The sequence below is a fragment of the Cimex lectularius genome, unplaced genomic scaffold (assembly GCF_000648675.2).
Source record: "Cimex lectularius strain Harlan isolate CLEC.00 unplaced genomic scaffold, Clec_2.1 scaffold91, whole genome shotgun sequence".
NCBI lineage: Eukaryota > Metazoa > Arthropoda > Insecta > Hemiptera > Cimicidae > Cimex > Cimex lectularius.
In genome coordinates this window covers 160,429-179,369 of record NW_019394227.1, presented here as the reverse complement: position 1 = coordinate 179,369, position 18,941 = coordinate 160,429, and the positions used below count along the sequence as shown (strand labels likewise).

Below are 18,941 nucleotides of genomic sequence, written 5' to 3'. Positions count from 1 at the left end.
TTTATGGTCTAGCCAGATCCTCCTCTGGGCAGAGTTTGCCTTTTCGTTACCATAACCTGTCCATGTACCCAAGATATCATCAGGCTTTAGTAAATTTTGGATGTATTCAATGACTAATTTTGATGTGTTTTACAAGCTAATACTTTAATAGCTGCTTGGATATCCGAACTATAAGGAATTTTTTGCCATTTTGGGGATTTTCTAAAGAAGAAGCGTTGATGGCATGTATTTCAGCTTGATGAAAATATACTTAGAAGATAATTTATCAACGCCGGCATTTTTTTTATCTACAATTATTTGACCGTCTAAACCTATACTTTCCTTTTTATGACTAATAGGACATTTTGGGTGTAATGAAGGCATATGGTTGTCGTGATTTTTTGGGTAATTATATTCCACAAGGAGGTATATATTTAGTAAGCAGATATTTTATGTTTGCTATAGCATCATTTTCATCAAAGTTAGACATCAAAGAAGCACCCAATATGTTGTATAGGATTTTTACATAATGTTTCTAATAAAAAAATTGTTTATAGTAACCCTTGTAACAGGAATTTCGCGGATAAAAAGTTCTCAAGAGATTTCAAATCTGTTTTATCCTGGCTTCACGACAAAAATTAATTCCCGTGAAAGATTATGAAACGGGAAGATGCCGATATTTTCGTATTACAATGGAATTTTTTTAATTACAGCATAAATTGTCAGTGGAAAAAAAGAAAAACAAGGCGGGACAATATGTCACAAGAGGGAGTCGGCCCATTAACAACTGGGGATTGGCCGTGGGAAAACTAATTTCCCAGAGGCAGGTTTCATTTTTAAATTATATTTTGTCTGTTTTAACCGGCGGGACAAAGTTGAAAGCCAATATATCTAAACGCTTAGTAAATTGGGAAAGTAATATAAACCGAATGACTCACTTTGTAAATGTCAACGATTAATTAACTCCAGTTATAAAAGGTTTTTTTTCTAATCAAAGACCACAGTAATAACAAATCGATTAGTATTTATAGCACTTGTATGCTTAAAAACATATTTTATTTCCATATAAACAAGGGAAAGAATACATAACTATTAATTAAAGGAGTAATATTTAATATCACCTCTTTCTCTGATATTAAATTTCCAAGAGAAAAACATTTCTATTAAGGGTCTTCACTGATATTAAGAAATGTTAAGGAGGGCAAAGGGGAAAAAATGGATGAACATATCACTATCCAAAATTACAATTTCACCAACACGCTTGTGTAACATTTTGCAATAATTGATTTAATGATATTTTATATGCATTCAAAAAGCCCAAGTCCTGGGAGTGTTTCGCCTCCACCACGATGGTCTACGGCGGTTCAGAGCCACCGGAAGTCTCAATCGATGAGAAAGTACTGGTGGACATCGATCTATGACAACTAGAGTCGATTTTATTGCTTTTACCGCACTACGGAACCGACATCTAACGGCTTCCTTGATAGCCAAGTCAGAACGTCCGTAATGTAAGGGTGAGCTCTAAAACAGTCATCAGACGTCTTCATGGGATCCTTACTAGACACCCATCATCAGGTTCTCTACTAATGGAGAGGCATCGAGTATATTTATATGCACTCAAAAAGCCCAAGTCCTGGGAGTGTATCGCACGCTACCACGATAGTCTACGGCGGTATAGAGCCATCGGAAGTCTCGATCGATGAGAAGGTACTGATCGACATCGATCTACGACTGCTAGAGACGATGGGACTATTTTGGTTGGTTTGTGGCAATCAGATGACCGGGGTCGTATGTGGAGATCTGGAGGGCGTTTGCGTTCGGTACGTGAGTACGCCCTTTTCAAACACCGTCAGTTACGGTACGGGATGGAATCAACGTTCATCCCGAATGGATCTTTGATTCTAGTTGATATTGATCGACCTCCGTAGTTTAAATTGATGTATTGGATCTTCTTGAGGTCATTTTACAGGTGAATAAAATCTTTGATTGCTCAAAAGCACATTGAATTTCTTTTGTAAACTGTACTCCCATTCGCTCCATTTACTGGGGACAACTTCGTCTTAATGCAAGATAATGCTCGACGTCATGTAGCTCGGGTTGATACCATTTATTTGGAAAATGTAAGGATGATTAAAGAATTGGCCAGCACCTTCTCCTGAAATGAATATTATTTATAGAACACTTATGGCGCGTGAAAAAAAAGACGAGTAAGACATTGTTCTCCGCCTTCAATAATCGTTGAAAGGGCGTCGGTGGCCGCAACGGTTTAGGCGTTGGCACGGTGCTCATCACTGTAAGGTAAAGGTCCCGGGTTCGAATCCAGCGGCCCTGCATTCGAACCCGACATACAAATGGACTTTTTTCAAAAACACCGGCACCTCGAGAGTTGATGAAACCTCTGCTGTTGCGAACCCTCAAACCGAATGAAATTCATTTGCACAAGACAAAATCAGTGCCGAAATAACTTATTTACTTGATGCCTTAGAGACTTAAGGACCTCCACGAGTTGGAATGGGTTTCCTTTGAATAGTAAACTGTAGGACAAGTAGATTTTCTGAGATTAAAGGTGACAAGGGTAGGTTTAGATGTTACAACTACGGAAGGTTCAGGATGGATGTGTTGTCAGCAAAAGAGCATATACTACTGCCAGAAATGTCAGTTGGGTATATTGTGAATTGGAAAGGTTCTAGAATGCCGCCCTAGCGGAGCTGTAATAGAAGAAGAAAAGTCAGTCCTCTGTACGATGCGGCAGTACATGTTTAATTTAAATTTTAATTTAATAATTTAAATATTAAAACGCATGTGAAAAGAAGGAACCTTTGAACTTCCAGAGCAATTCTGTTCCCAAGAGAGGATGACTATGGAGTGAAATAAGTGGAACTAAGAAACAAGGAAAGTAAAGTAACCCAGAAGGATGCAGTGCTTAGTTAAAAATCCCACTTTCTGATATCCATCATTATCATCATCTGGAATAAGCGTTTGAAGTTTTCCAGTCTTTGATTATAAAATTATTTAAATTAGTGAAATATATTTCAATAATACTGGCAGACGACTAGTTCATGGCATTACAAGTATTATTTGTAAAAAAAAAGTAATATTTTGTAAATATACTTTTATAAAAAAAAAATATTTCAATAATATTTCATCGAAAGGAGGAAAAATATATGTAAATAAATTATTGAAAATTTATCAGGTTGCGTGGCTACCGGCTTTAATGTTTATGCTTAAATAATCACTTTAGGATATCTATTATGCATAGCCTTCAAAAGGCGTCGCAATCGTGAGAATAAGTACATTTTTGGAAGCACGGGACAAAATGAGATTTAACCTTTTTCACTTTGATAAATGTAAAAAAATTAAATCTCCCCAGGTGACAATTTTAACATCCGAAGGGTTTTTCGTTCAAGGTAAACAAGGGGAATATTTAATACGAGTGGAAAAGGGCAAAGTGGATCAGGGAGAAAAAAATACAAAACAATGGCAAAGCACGAATCGAAAAAGGAGACGCTGAATCAAAAAGCTCCCGTCCAGACTGGAATTATTCTTGACACGGGATAAGCACCTCTCGCTGACAATTGTTATTTCTGTCAAGAGTGTTTATCGAGGAGACATTGTTTAGAATATTTGATCTTTTTTTCCGAAACCTTTCCCTCCATCAAATTTGGTCACGATCTGATAAAAACACAATACATTCGGCAAAAGCTTTACCTAAAAGCTGTTTAAATTAGAATAATTATTAGTTATTCAGAAATCGTGATATGCGGTCTGGTGTGATGTAGGTTTCAGAATAACATTTTCTTTATCGTGCCAACGTTTCGATCTTTATTGAGATCATCTTCAGGGTCTGGGATTTACAAACATTGTTTACATTTAACAAATACATGTAGGATGTGGAAAAAAGTGAATTTATACAATGCAAAATATATATTTTTTATATTCAATCAAAGTATTTCTACTCACTCAAAGTGTTTGTTTTCTGTGTAATATTAGAAACCTACATCACACCAGACCGCATCTCACGATTTCTGAATAACTATCGATTAACGGTCACTAATCACCTCACAAATAATTATTAGTATTTCCCCATTAGTACGTACACAAAGAACACAATCGGAAACAAATCAAATAAACAAATATCAAGGCGAGATCGTCAGAGAGGCTCTTGCCTGTCAACAACACGACCAGTAGATGACTCTCCGAGAACGTGAGCTGGAAACGAGGAATTAAGAATAAGCCATACGCGGTTGACACAAGGCGCCTGCTCCTGGGCCAAAGCACGCTCAGGTGCCCCTATACAGAGAAAGGTTGCTCGATTTGTCCCACTTAATATAAGCTTGTTATATCTTGGCTCCTTATAGAGAGCGTGTGGGTATTCAGCCGGATTTAAGAATGGTTCTCACAGTAACGAGTCCACTGTTCCGCTTTTTAGGGGACGTGGTTTTTTTTATTGTATATAAATCTTTTTACGTGTATTTTTCTTCTTCTTTTGTCTGATTGTGTATTAGTGTGATAACGTATGTCGTGTAATCTATTTGATTCTAGGCGACATTTGAAAAATGGAAAAAAGGAGGGAAAATTCAAAAGGTGAGGTTGAGATGGGAAGTTAGTGCCCGAGTGGATCGAAGTCACGATAGCTCAAGTGGTAGAACAGCGGCGTATCAAGCCGAAGATCGTGGGTTCGAATCCCGCTCGTGCCATTGACAATTTTATCTCAACTAAAAACCTTAATTAATTATAACATATTACTTGGTCAAGCGGACCACGAAATTAGTGAATTCATCAGTAAATTCAATAATTCGGGAACGTGTTAATTTTTCACTTTTTACGAAAACTTCAAATTGAGCTATGGAGCCAAAATCGTTCTGGAGCGTCGACAGGAAATTTTAAACAGCTTTCGATTGGTAACCTTCAACTTTGCCGCATATACACGCATGATAATAGAAAGAGACATCGTGCTACAAGAAAACACTTCAAGGTCGGTGCCGAGACACCTATTGATGATATCAAGATCCGGCAAGCATTTTGAAAAATTTATTGGTTGGGTGTACAACCGTAGAAGAAATTCAACTGAAACCGATCTACGAATCAAATTCCTCGATTAGTTAGGACTCACTGGTGTGCTGTAAGTACAGAAAGGGGGCATACAACAGCTCTCAAAGGCGCCGTACATTACACACCCGAACCTTACATCTTCATCTTGATGTTTGGTAACGCTCTGTACTAATCCTGCGTTGTTAACCTTTTCTCAAATGATATAGAAACAGATTTAAGCAGAGGCGTTTTGCTCAAGAAAATGTACGCTTATGATTTGGTGATATTAGCTTATAATCAGACAGTAATTCAATCAATAAGAAAAATACAAGATTATGTCATTCAGGAATTAAACTAGTATTTAGAAACGAAATAACTGAGCGGCGTATTAAGCCGAAAGTCGTGGGTTCGAATCCCGCCTGTGACACAGATTTTTCATTTCGAAAAAAAATTGTGTACAATTAATTGAGAACTGAAATCGTTCATAGACAGTCTAATTTCATTAGAATAATTTTCTTTATTGTTAACTTTATTTTCTGTATTAGATATATCGGGTTGTCCGGAAAATAATGCAGGATTTTAAGTTTTCATTAAAAAAAATCTATATAAAATATTCTGTTTACGTTTACAGGATTACTCATTTGNGTATGGGAAATTATTTTGATTAAAGAACATTGCTTTAAAGTAACTAGTTTCTTTTTTTTTGTTTAATACCAAAATCCTGCATTATTTTCCGGACAACCCAATAATATCATACTAGTTTTGGCATTACGTTTGTAAAATATTTTGTAACAGTACGTTAGTACAGACAACACCAGAATAATAATAGTAAATAAATAATATTTTCGGATTAAGCATTAAAACTTGAGTTATAACTTGTGTGGTGTTTAGTGACCGTTAGCCAATGATAATTTGGAGATCGTGAGTTGCGGTCGGGTGTGACGTAGGTTTTAGAAAAACATTTTCTTTATCATGCCAACGTTTCGACCTTTATTGTGATCATCTTCGGGGCCTGGGATTTATAAACGTTGTTTAAATTTTACAAATTCATGTCGGATGCGAAAAAAATTATACAATGTTATAAAAATTTTAGATAAAAAAAATGAATTTATGCAACGATAGAAAATTTTAGATTAAAAAAAAAGAAAGAAATAGACAATGCTAGAAAATTTTAGATTCAATCAAAGTATTTGTACTCGCTCAAAGTGTTTATTTTCTGTGTAGATGTGTCATTATTGTGTTGAGAGTGTCAGTGAGATATTGTTGGTTTTTGTTTACATACGTTGGATTTTGAAGGGGTGGGGAAGGAAGTTGGGAATAGAAAAACATTTTTATGTGGGAGTCGTCTTCTTGGAGGTGAAAAGAGCCGACAATGGGAAAAACGTGGTCCGGTCTGATTATCCTTTCAGGATTATATAGACGGGGATAATTAGGGAAAGGAAAGCCAAAATGTTGAAGAATTAGACTATGTAGAAATATTTGATGTGTGGAATGTGATGTTTGTTTTATATGTTTTGTGTGATGTGGTGATAATATATGTATGTTATCGATATTGAATTTGATTAATGATATTAGCGTACACCCCTTTAAAAGTATATATACATAAAACAGCAATATCTCACTAGCACTCTCAATACGACACACAAGCACAAACATTCCACATCTACGAGGAAAACAAACACTTTGATTGAATCTAAAATATTCTAGCATTGTATAATTTCATTTTTTTAAATCTAAAATTTTCATTTTAATGTTTATAAATCTCAGGTCCTGAAGATGATCTCAATAAACATCGAACGTTCGCATGAAAAGAAAATGTTTTTCTAAAACCTACGTCACACCAAACCATCACGATCTCCAAATAACTAATGAAAATATTAAACAAACGTTAGTCTTATCTCATTTTTTGTTTAAATTAAAAATAGGATTTATTAAATGGCTAAAAATAAATTGAAATCTGGAAAATGTATTACGGAAACCCTCTGAAAGCTCGTCTATCTATTGGTTTCAAGTTGGAAGCTTCAATTCCCTATTCGAGATTAGTTTCGCACCACAAAGCTCGTGGCAACCGAGCCATGCGACAAACAGACGACTTTCCATTCATGCCACTATTCAAAGACGTCTTTAAACGGCATAAAACATGGGATAAACATTACACGAAATATGGAATGGCTTTTCTTTGGATCGTTGTGGGCCACGGTATGGAAAGTCATCGAGATTATTTTTAAATCTCGAGATGCAGCTAATAACATAACTTGCGAAAGAGGAAAGAAAAAATATCACGAAAAAACACAGAGGGTTATCAGCGGCGACCACGCAGCATTAAACACGATTTCCGCCAGGTCGAACACGATGTGTGACAGGGAGGAATTTCCATTTCAATTTTTTTATCTTTTGCCAAGATGGGTTTTAGCGCTTTGATAAATGATTGATTTGCCCCTGATCATCTTAATAAAACTTTTTTTTAATTTGTAGCCTATACGTATTTGGATATACTACATCGCATAAAGTGATTACAGAACTTATTAAATTCACTAGTTTCGTGGTCCGCTTGACCAATTAATATCTATCAATTGATTAAGGTTTTTAGTTGAGATAAAAAGTCAGTGTCATGAGCGGGATTCGAACCCACGATCTTCGGCTAGATACGCCGCTGCTCTACCACTTGGACTATCGTGACCTCGATCCGCTCGGACATCAACTTCCTATCTCAACCGCACCTTTTGAATTTTCCCTCCTTTGAAAAATGGCAAAAAGGAGGGAAAATTCAAAAGGTGCGGTTGAGATGGGAAGTTAGTTCGAATCCCGCTCGTGACACTGACTTTTTTATCTCAACTAAATACTTTAATCAATTGATGATTACAGAACTTTTGTCACACCGTTACAGCACGAACATTAATACCTGCGCTGAACTGATGCCTGCCGAGCAATACTGTTTTTCACAAAGGAATTAAATCGGGAAATTCGACATTCATCTGTCAATGTTTCACAGAACAGTGCTCCGACGGCAGGTGGTTTCATTATAATAACAAAAATACATCAGGTTTTCCATTTGATCAATTTTGATTTTCACAAGTACTTAAGCAAACCCAACAGGAACCAAAATACCTCGAAGATTACGTACCCAACTATTTTGGACGGGTAAATATTTTATTAATGAAGTTTGAAAAGGAGTTTCCAACTCGAATCTGCCAACAGTAGTATCCATAAATTGACCATACATTTGAATAATGCTAATACAAATTGACCCTAGAATGAATGTTATGCCTAAGGGAGAATTAAATAAATGATAAAAACCGTCCATGCAGAATCGTCCCATTGACTGTGATGGATCAGGGTTATAAGCTGGTTGAGGCACGATGCGAACTCATTTAATTTCTTCGTGTCGATCGATTTGCTTGAAGCAGGCCAAGCTCAAAGCACAAAAATGAAATCCTCTTTACGTGTTTTTCTCAGAAAATATCCACCTTCCACATTTAATTTAGATGCAAATTTTTGTTTCGACATGATGACTTGCTTTGGCCCCGGGCGAATCATGATGATCTCATCTTGCTGCCATCGTGTTTTACCGTTCAACACCCGAACACGCAGTTACCCATTCTTACAAAAGTTGCTCACAAATTCTGATTGTGATTAATAGAAAACATTGTTTATGTACATTATTGAATAAAGGATTAATCGATGTAAAAATAAGACTGATATTGTTTAAAATTTAAAGTTTGTAGATTACAACAGTCCATACTAAAAAAAGCGCATAGTCCTTTCTCTGTACAGAGCAATTCAACTAATCTCCCTTTGTCGTGTTTCAAGTTATCATCATAAACAGCCGCCTGTGTGATGTGTTTGTCATTGCATTAATGATTGCATGAACCCGAAACACGTCTGGTAATCAGTACCAATATGTTAATTAATTTGCCTCGCCGTAATCCCTAATACACAAAGGACATAATCGACTAAACTTAATTTTGTACACCGATGTTTTTTCACATTCTATGTTGTAAATGTCAAAATTAAACGCATTAATCAGATATGTTTACATGATTTATGTACTTACGTCATGAGGTCTTGGTTCGAATCGGGATCGTCGTCCTCGTCGTCGGAGTCGTAGAAGACGTCATCGTCAGACTGTTCCTGCGAATACTTAGCGGCTTCTTCCGGACTTAATTTCGACTTGGGTACGACGAGGTCTCCGCTTTTGTGCAGATCCTTTTTGCTCACGCAAACCGCCGTGTAGGGGTTCTCCAAAAGGCATAACTCCTTCTTTTTGCAATTCAACGGTTGGCACAGTTCGCCTGGAAATAAAACACAAAGCATGTCCTTTAGTTTTACACTCATGCAAAAGTATAAAATATGTTATGAATTATTTATATTTACGCTTATACGGTTTTAAACCGTAGACACAGGCTTTGAATGGATGGTGTATCCATTCCTTTTTGTTTTATCTTTCTTTTTAATAATTAAATCACTTCTTAATCTTAATAAATCGCTATTATTTGAACTGCAATAGTGTTTTTTATATTTATACTTTTCATGTAGGATTAGGTTAAATAGGTAGTGCTTATGTAGCAATTTATCACATCCTCGAGCATTATTCTCAACATACTCATTAATATTACATTTTTTTCATTGTACAATTGTTTAAGAGTTTGCTGTTAAAGTTGCATAAAATTATGTTGATCAGCTGGCGAGAGGGGAAGTTTTGAATGGGAGAAAACTTCTATTTGATACAATTGCTCCAGGATAAAAAATAAGAATTCATTATGAATTCTAGTTGATATCGATCGAACATTCGCCGAAAGCTTGGTGAAACCCAATAGCGATGTTTTTATTCACCTGTAAAATGACCTCAAGAAGATCCAATACAAGAATTCATTATACCCTACAGAGGCGAATCTAAATAGAATTTGTATTAATAATATTTAATTATTAATAAATTAATTATAAAATAAAATGTGTTTTTAGGAAATTAGGAAAATAGTTAAGATTTACTAAAGTAATTCCTGTTATACAAGAGGGCTTAAAGTACAGCTACCCGTTGGGTGTCGCACATGAGGGTTCAAATCACTTTCTCTCTATTAAAAAAAAAAATTATTATTGTTATTATTATTTACATCTTTAACTTTAGTTAAAATAACTAAATCTGATAATTCCTGATATAATAATATATACATATAGATAAAATTAAACATGATGGGAGAAGCTATCCACTCGTGACACATCCTCACATTTCAGACAAACACCACAGACACACACACACTCACACACACACGCGCGCGCACATACACATACATACACACACACACCTCTGAAGGAAATCCATCGGCCTGGGGTTTGAATGTACAGAAAGGGTATTGTGGAATTTCTGACAGGGGAGTTTCCCTATGGAATATGTTGTGACAAAGGTTTACCAATTAATCCTGCTAAACTAGAACTGATAATGTTTAGCAGGAGAAGAACATTAGGTAATTTTAAAAACCCTAAATGTCAGGGCACAGAATTAAAGTTAGTGGATTCAATCAAATTCCTTGGTGTGACACTTGACAGGAAACCTGATTGGAAAGGTCATATTAATAACATTTACAGGAAAGGCACCATATCAATGGTACAATTTAGGAGAATTGTCGGTAAAACATGGGGCATCAAATCATGGGTAGCCAAATGGCTATATACTGCAATTATTCTACCCAGATTCTTTTTCGCAGCCTTAGTGTGGTGGAAAGGTCTAGAAAATAAAGGGAATAGTAATAAATTAAGGTCATTTCAAAGACTAGGTTGTTTGATGATGACAGGAGCATTTTCAACTACACCCACCCTAACACTTGAAATCATAACCAATACCACACCCCTTCACATTGAGGTTAAGGTCAGACCACTAATCAGCTTCTACAGATTAATTAGTGAGGGCAGCTGGAATCATAAGTGCAATAACATAGGTCACTCGAAAATCTCTCAACTATTGAGCAAGGTTAACGGTCAATTATTAAGCGTTAGTGATAAAAAGATTAAAACCCCTTCGGGGAAAAAGCACTTTCAGGTAGTCACCCCTTGTGATTATGATTATAGTCTGGATGATGACCATCGTAACATAGACAGCTACACAGATGGTTCACTTATCAAAGGTAGAGGGAGTGGTGCAGGAATCTACATACCAAAAATCTCCTCCCCTCTTGGCAATAACACCTCCGTTTTTCAGGCAGAAATCTGGGCCATCAATGTGTCTTGTAGAAAACTTATGGAAAATAAAATTATGGGAAAAGATATTAAAATCTTTCTGACAGTCAGGCTAGTCTTAGGTCATTACAAAAGGATTTGTCAACATCTAGACTGGTGGAGGAAACTATAGATCTTATCAATAGGATCTCTTCCAGGTTTGAGAACACGGTAACCCTTATTTGGATACCAGCACATAAAGGACACCATGGCAATGAAGAGGCGGATAACCTGGCCAAAGAAGGCTCTAATACAGCTTTTGTCGGGCCACAACCGGTATTACCTCACTCTATGAGCACAGCGAAAGAGAATATTAAAAACTGGGGTATGAAACAATTCCTTAAGGAGTGGAATCTATCTCCCAGACACAGGCAATGGAAAGAGTTTGTTAAGGTGATTAAACCAGTAGAATCGAAAAGGCTATTCTCTATCCCAAGGAAGGGAATTAGGAGTCTGATAGGTATTCTGACGGGCCACTGCCCACTGAGAAGACACCTCTTCGTAATGGGTATCCTACCAGATCCCTTTTGCCGCTTCTGCGAAATAAAAGAAGAAACGGCAAAGCACTACCTCGCAGAATGTCTATAGGTATGCTAGGTCTAGATTTGAAATCTTTGAAGGAGAGGACATCACCAAATCACTCCCAGAGATAAAATGGTCCAAAATCTTGAGGGTTGTGAACAAGTCCAAGAGGTTTATGCAGGACACGTGAGCCAACCAAGTCCCGGACCTTTTACGAACGGGGTACGAGTCTACCCAGGCATTTAACCCCTCGGGTCTTGGTCGCCCACCCTGCATAATATATATATGGAATATGAAGGTAGTGTGAATGGTTTTGCTGAATATAAGGGACCATTAAGGATTTTTCTTAAAATTTTGGATTGGAGAGACTAGGGGATGAAATGGAATGTTTGGTTAAGCTCTACTAAACTTCCTTTCCGTAAGTCCATATCGGAAGAACGAGAAATTTTCTAAATGGTTGAGGTTTAGCCGAGATCGTTGGTCGAGTAGTCTCAGCACGAGTATGTAACGGCGGTTCAGTTTTTTGCAACTGAACACTCCCTTGTATCGTACTATGTTAGCAGTCGCTATCAGTATGCCATTCAGTTTTAATGGAGGTCCAAGTGACTTGAAAAAGTTTGCTTTTTCTTTCACTTTGATTTTTCATTTGCTGTAACCATCTTCTAAAACGTGAGCTGACTGTAGATAGAAATTAACAACAGTTGGGTTGGAGTGAGAAGAGGAGATGGCTGGACACCAGTGGACCACGTGGAGATGACTGAGTTTGGGTAAGTAAGAATGTCAGCAATGTATACTGTAAACAGGATCGAGCCAAGGATACTTCCTTAGGAGACTCCAGATGTTACGGGAATATAAGAGGATATCCCCTGTCGCACGGGACACGGCATGACCGCAGGTAGGATCATTCATAAATTAAAATATGCTGGTAAGTATCTTCTTGAGTAACACAGCAAGCCCGGTCGAAAGCCTGGTCTCCGTATAGGAAGACATCAGCCCAAAACGTATTATTAGCAATTAAAAATCTGTGGCTATTCCGGGATTAGAACCCAAGACCGCAAGAGTGGCAATCCACTATCCGATGCTCTCCCAATCAGCCACATCGATTCCCTAATTTCTAGCTATATTGTTTACTACTTTTTTAAAAGTGTATTAAAGAGTATACCTATCAAAAACGGCAAAATTATTAGAAACACAACGGTTCCTGCCTCTCTCTGTTTATTAAAGTTGTTTTGTGTGTCAAACTTGGTCGAGGAGTGCCACGCTGTGGCCTCTGGTAGCGAGTAGGCATGCCACCCGACATAAAGACAGTCCTAGGACACAAAAGTGGATTTTTTGGTCCCCTGTTTCGATTTTTAAGGGAAACGGGGATGTTTCCCATCTGTAAATGTTATATATAATTGTTGCTTAGCTCTACAGGGTTTATGTAAGCGATAAGGCTTGCGTTACCGCACCATAATTATGATAAATTAAAATTATGCAAAGTATCTTGCGAAACTTTAAAGTCCTTTTGAAGAACGACAAATCGATTTGACCCAAAAAAAAGGGTAAAACTCCAATAAAATTGATGCAATGTCGGTAAAAAAATACAAAAAGAGTGGTTTTTGTGGCCTGAAAAAAGGGAATAAACTTGCCTGAAATTCTGCCAGTTTGATGTTATGGAGTATTTCATTGGTTTTATTTGAAAATCTATACTTTCAAAACCATTTTACCTAAAAAGTTAGGTCTGCGTTTATGTTGTTATAGCGCGCTGTTATTGTGCTTTATAAAATAAATAATCTAGCAATATATCATGAAATTTTCGCAGTGTGTGAAAAAGAACTTTATCATTGACAAATGTTTAGGGGGATATGCATGATTTTCTCATTTTCGAAAGATTCTCTTTAATAATATAAAAGATAAAACGGGGGCGAGAAAGGTTTAATAATATTTACTTGACGCATATTGAATGTATAAAAGGATATTGGGTGGAGGACGAATCTGACGCCTCTCCCTTAAATTAATGCGAGCATCGGCGGACCCCTCGATCCAACAGTCACCGAGATTACGCATTGAGAGACTTGACAACTTTGCTCGAAAGTTGGGTAAACAAACACGCATGGTAAGTCAATTCCTGGTCGGCTTGTTCCAGGGATGTATTTCCTCCAGTATCGACCCGGCCGGGTCTCTTCGCCGTTCTCCTTTCTAAGACTTGTCTTAAGGAGCTTTCAATATAACCCCAAAGCTGATATCTGCCCAAGGAGCTTACGCACACAAATTACGAAAAAGGTTGACATAACGTTTTAAATGTATTTCCTCAACCCTCGTTTTCCACGATCCTTATTTCCTCCTTGCATGCGAATCACGGTTGGTTTTAAATTGAGTTTGAAAGAGTAAGTAAAAAGACATTTTAATGATTGAGTAAATTTCATTGGCACAGTACTCGTTGCTTCTAAGACACTAGACTAAATTACATCTAAAACCACTGACATGAAACAATGACACCTGCAGACAAATCACTATGGATTGTAAATAAGAAAATAATGGATGGGCGTCGTTGGCAATGGTTTAGGTGTTCAGACTGTACGGTAAAGGACCCGGGTTCGAATCCAGCCACCTTGCATTCCAATCCGACATACATACCAATGTTTGTTTTTTACGAACAGACCAACCTCTGTTGTTGCGAACCATCGTAAAAAAGTAAGAACTAAGAAAATACTACAGCACAAAACCACGTACAACCGCTACACAGACGGTTCTTGAGACAATACAATGAAGATAGAGCCCAAATGGTAGTCTTATCCACGTACACATGAATAAACATCATTAGTCATTACCAATGGAGGATTCTTCAAAAACCTGTACAAATTCCATTTCTTCCAAACCATTCTCTCTTAATGGAGTCAAACAGGCCTACAGTAATCTCTTTACAACAAAACATTCTTAACATTCTATCCCAACACCCAAAAAAAATGAAACCCCTAACCATCCCTAAAAAAGGAAAAAAAGAGTAAAAACTCAAGAACCTGAGTCTCCAGCTCACTTTGAAGTAAGTGTTTCCTTGCTGAAAAACACAAGCTTACTTCAAAGTGAGCTCGGGACATGAAGATATAGAAGGAAATATACCGGCTGACCAACCAAAATTAGTCCCCTCACCCGCGGGACAATAATCATGAAGTGCACTAGAGTGTGTACTAAAGTTAAAAGTGAAAAATAGTTGGAGAAAGAAATACTGAAGCATGGGACAAAAGCAATATCAACATTTGAAGCAAGCTAAAAGATTTATTAATTTCTCAAAAAGGAAGGAAAAGCCGGAGGATTTAAATAGGGTAAATACCTATATACCATCCACTGCTTTCTTAATTACCACTTAAGGGCACACACATAGCTAAAAATGAACAAATTAATCGGCTAGAGAAGTTCAATAAAACACCTATATTTAATAAAACAATCATGGAAAACTGGTAGCTGAAGATTACAGCAGACCTTTCCCTAATCTACAAAATCTCCTACACTCACTTGACCTATGCCACCACTAGTCGATATCAACCTCCGTTAATCCATTGTCATTTATAACACGAGTACAGCTCTTGTCGGAAATAAAAGAGAAAACAATCCAAACTTATAATTATAAGACATGAACGAAGGTTGTTTAGAAAATCGAGTTATTTCTGTATAAACAACAACATTGAGTAAATTCATCTAAAGGTCCTGAGTGAAAAAAAAAATGTTTTCCCTCTGCTGAGTAAATGGATAGGGTTGTAGGGCTATCACCCCTTTCCGGAAGGTCGCACTTAAGGATTGTTTGCATGCAGGTCTCATTCCAGGACCACCCTGTTTAGCCGCAAGGGGTTCCGCTCCTACCAAAATATGGCCTGTCCACTGCAGACATCATGCGTAAAGGGCAAAGTGGGGAAAATCACTACTTTAAAGAAACGCAATTTCTTTCTATTTTTCTAAACCGCAAAAATTAAAACAAATTATTTGCTATGTACTTTATACATCGCCATTACTCATCTTATAATCGTTTTGTCATCTTAAATTAGGCAATAAAAAAATGAAAAATAGATCAATAATATTTCTTCATTTCTTTGCTATTCATTTCAATGACGAACTGAATTGATCAATATATTTCTCCTTTCCCTTCTCAAACGTTTCTGCATGGAAAATTATGCGATTATAACCAAAATGATATATATGATCTACGACCTTTTTGTATACGAGAAAATTGATTTATGAGAGTTCTTTCATTCCCACGGAAGCTTTCATCATGAAGATGACGTCCCACTTTAAAACGCCTTTAGAATGGTACATAATAAATTGTATTACGTCCTATCATATGAAGATTTCCTTTCTCTTGAACAAGTTTCAAAATAAATCTTCATCTAAGTTGTAAGTTGTTTTCTATCACTTTCCTCCGTTACTCGGGCAGAAAATGAAGGAGTCAAACAAGGCAAAATTAATTTGGATTTTTCGAAGTCCCCCTCGTTTTAAGTTTCATTGTTGAAAGCAGCCATAGAAGGTTGAAAGTTTCTATAAAATATGTTCGGCCTTCCGAGAAGTTTATAGAGAAGTTTCTGCACTCCTAACCCTCTGGCAACTTCCAATACGGCCCATTCTCTTTTGAGGTTGTACGGGCCACTTAAAATTTAATTAACCGACCAGAGCCGAACCGTTACTCTTTGAACCGAATGGCAGGTGAAAAATTCAACCGCTCCCTTTGGAGTAGGGCCGATGTGATGTTAATTACAAAAGCAATTATACACTACGGCCTAAACTAACCGCGAACTAGCAACGATACAAAGTTTAGAGTTACTCCATGGTGAAATGAGGTACCTCAACAAGTACTTAACTCCTTGGTGCACAGTATGTAGAAAACCAGAAACCGAGACAAACTGGAAACAAAAGTACTTAACTGTGACAAAAGAGGAACACAAGACCATATGGATTCGTAAAACCACATGTAGTTAACTCCTTGGTGCACTGAATGGAGAAAACCAGAAAACCGAGAGAAATTGGAAACAAAAGTACCCAACTGTGAGAAAAGAGGAACACAAGACCATATGGATTCGTAAAACCACAAGTAGGTAACTCCTTGGAGCACTGAATGGAGAAAACCAGAAAATCCGATACAAATTGGAAACAAAAGTAGTCAAGTGTGAGAAAAGAGGAACAAAAGACCATATGGATTCGTGAAACCACAAGTAGTTAACTCCTTGGTGCACTGAATGGAGAAAACCAGAAAATCCGATACAAATTGGAAACAAAAGTAGTCAACTGTGAGAAAAGAGGAACACAAGACCATATGGATTCGTAAAACCAGAAGTAGGTAACTCCTTGGAGCACTGAATGGAGAAAACCAGAAAATCCGATACAAATTGGAAACAAAAGTACTCAACTGTGAGAAAAGAGGAACACAAGACCATATGGATTCGTAAAACCACAAGTAGGTAACTCCTTGGAGCACTGAATGGAGAAAACCAGAAAATCCGATACAAATTGGAAACAAAAGTAGTCAACTGTGAGAAAAGAGGAACACAAGACCATATGGATTCGTAAAACCAGAAGTAGGTAACTCCTTGGAGCACTGAATGGAGAAAACCAGAAAATCCGATACAAATTGGAAACAAAAGTAGTCAACTGTGAGAAAAGAGGAACACAAGACCATATGGATTCGTAAAACCAGAAGTAGGTAACTCCTTGGAGCACTGAATGGAGAAAACCAGAAAATCCGATACAAATTGGAAACAAAAGTAGTCAAGTGTGAGAAAAGAGGAACACAAGACCATATGGATTCGTAAAACCACAAGTAGGTAACTCCTTGGAGCACCGAATGGAGAAAACCAGAAAACCGAGACACACTGGAAACAAAAGTACTCAACTGTGACAAAAGAGGAACACAAGACCATATGGATTCGTAAAACCACAAGTAGGTAACTCCTTGGAGCACTGAATGGAGAAAACCAGAAAACCGAGACAAATTGGAAACAAAAGTACTCAACTGTGAGAAAAGAGGAACACAAGACCATATGGATTCGCATAACCACTAGTAGTTAACTTTTTGTTGAACTGAATGGAGAAACACAAGACAATTTGGAATCAAAAATTCTCAACTGTACAGAAAAAAAGAACTCAAGACTACATGGCTCCGTTCATCCCAAGTACTCAACTCCTAGGTGAACTTAATGGAGACAATCGAGACAGCTTGGAACTAAAAGCACTCAACCGTACATAAAAGAGGAACACAAGAAAACATGGTTTATTTTACTTGGTTTTACACATGGTTTACTTATTACCACAAGTATCCAATTCATTGATACAATGAGGAGAGAACAAGATAACTTGGAACCACACAAGTAGAAGTACTCATGTTAAAGGTGAACAAAAAGGAGGGTTGTATAACATAACCTATGTACCCCATACCTTTCTGGTGATTTCAGAATCCTACACCCAAATAACCGCTTTGGTAAAGGTTAAAAATCTCCTGTAGCACGATAACGCAAAGTCGTACGTTTCACGTCGGACCACCTGAAAAATTAAACAAGCGGAATTCGAACTTCTCCCTCATCAAGCATTTATCCTTGACCTCACACATTCGACTATTTACTCCGAAAAGTATCAGGTTGTATTACACTCTTCCACCCTAATTCATGATTACACATATAATTATTGTTGTACTATAATGTACAACATAACGCTATTACCACATCCCGTCCAGTGCCACTGTAAGAATTCTTTGCGAAAAATGCTTGGTGAAATTTAAGATAAATTCTGAAATTTATTAAGTTCAATTTGCCCCGTGTTATTCTAGCAATATTGCTAATCAGGCTGCTTGAAAAATAAATTAACTATACTTTTCCGCAGGCTGTCCAGACCTAACTCCTTCGGAATAACCCTTCCATGGACAATTTATGCCGGTGGTAAAAAGTGTCGGTGGCAACGGAAATAAAGTCAATAAATACATTTACCACAAAGTTTATTGAAAAAACAAAAACAAATGCACGATTATGTAAAATAATACCCATAATAAAGCGTAATGTTTTGTTAATAACTTATTACGCTGGGTTTTATAACGGATTATATAATTAAATCGGATTTGATTGTTTATAGAGACTGTTTCCACTAGGTCGTTCAGCAAAAGCAGTAAATGAAGAGAAAAGTGCCGGCCAACCTTTTTGAGAGCTACTTAATTAAGTTTTGCAAAGTAGAAAACTACTGGAATT

At 37.0% G+C, this 18,941-nt stretch overlaps 1 protein-coding gene across 1 annotated transcript in view; it reads right to left on the bottom strand.

Moving 5' to 3' along the window:
- Positions 1-18,941, bottom strand: part of LOC106674205 (proteoglycan Cow) — a 196,849-nt gene that overhangs the window by 38,942 nt on the left and 138,966 nt on the right. Inside the window, exon 3 of the mRNA XM_014406806.2 lies at positions 9,065-9,302. Within this exon, the coding sequence (XP_014262292.1) occupies positions 9,065-9,302 (238 nt within the window). The remainder of the gene's footprint in view (positions 1-9,064; positions 9,303-18,941) is intronic.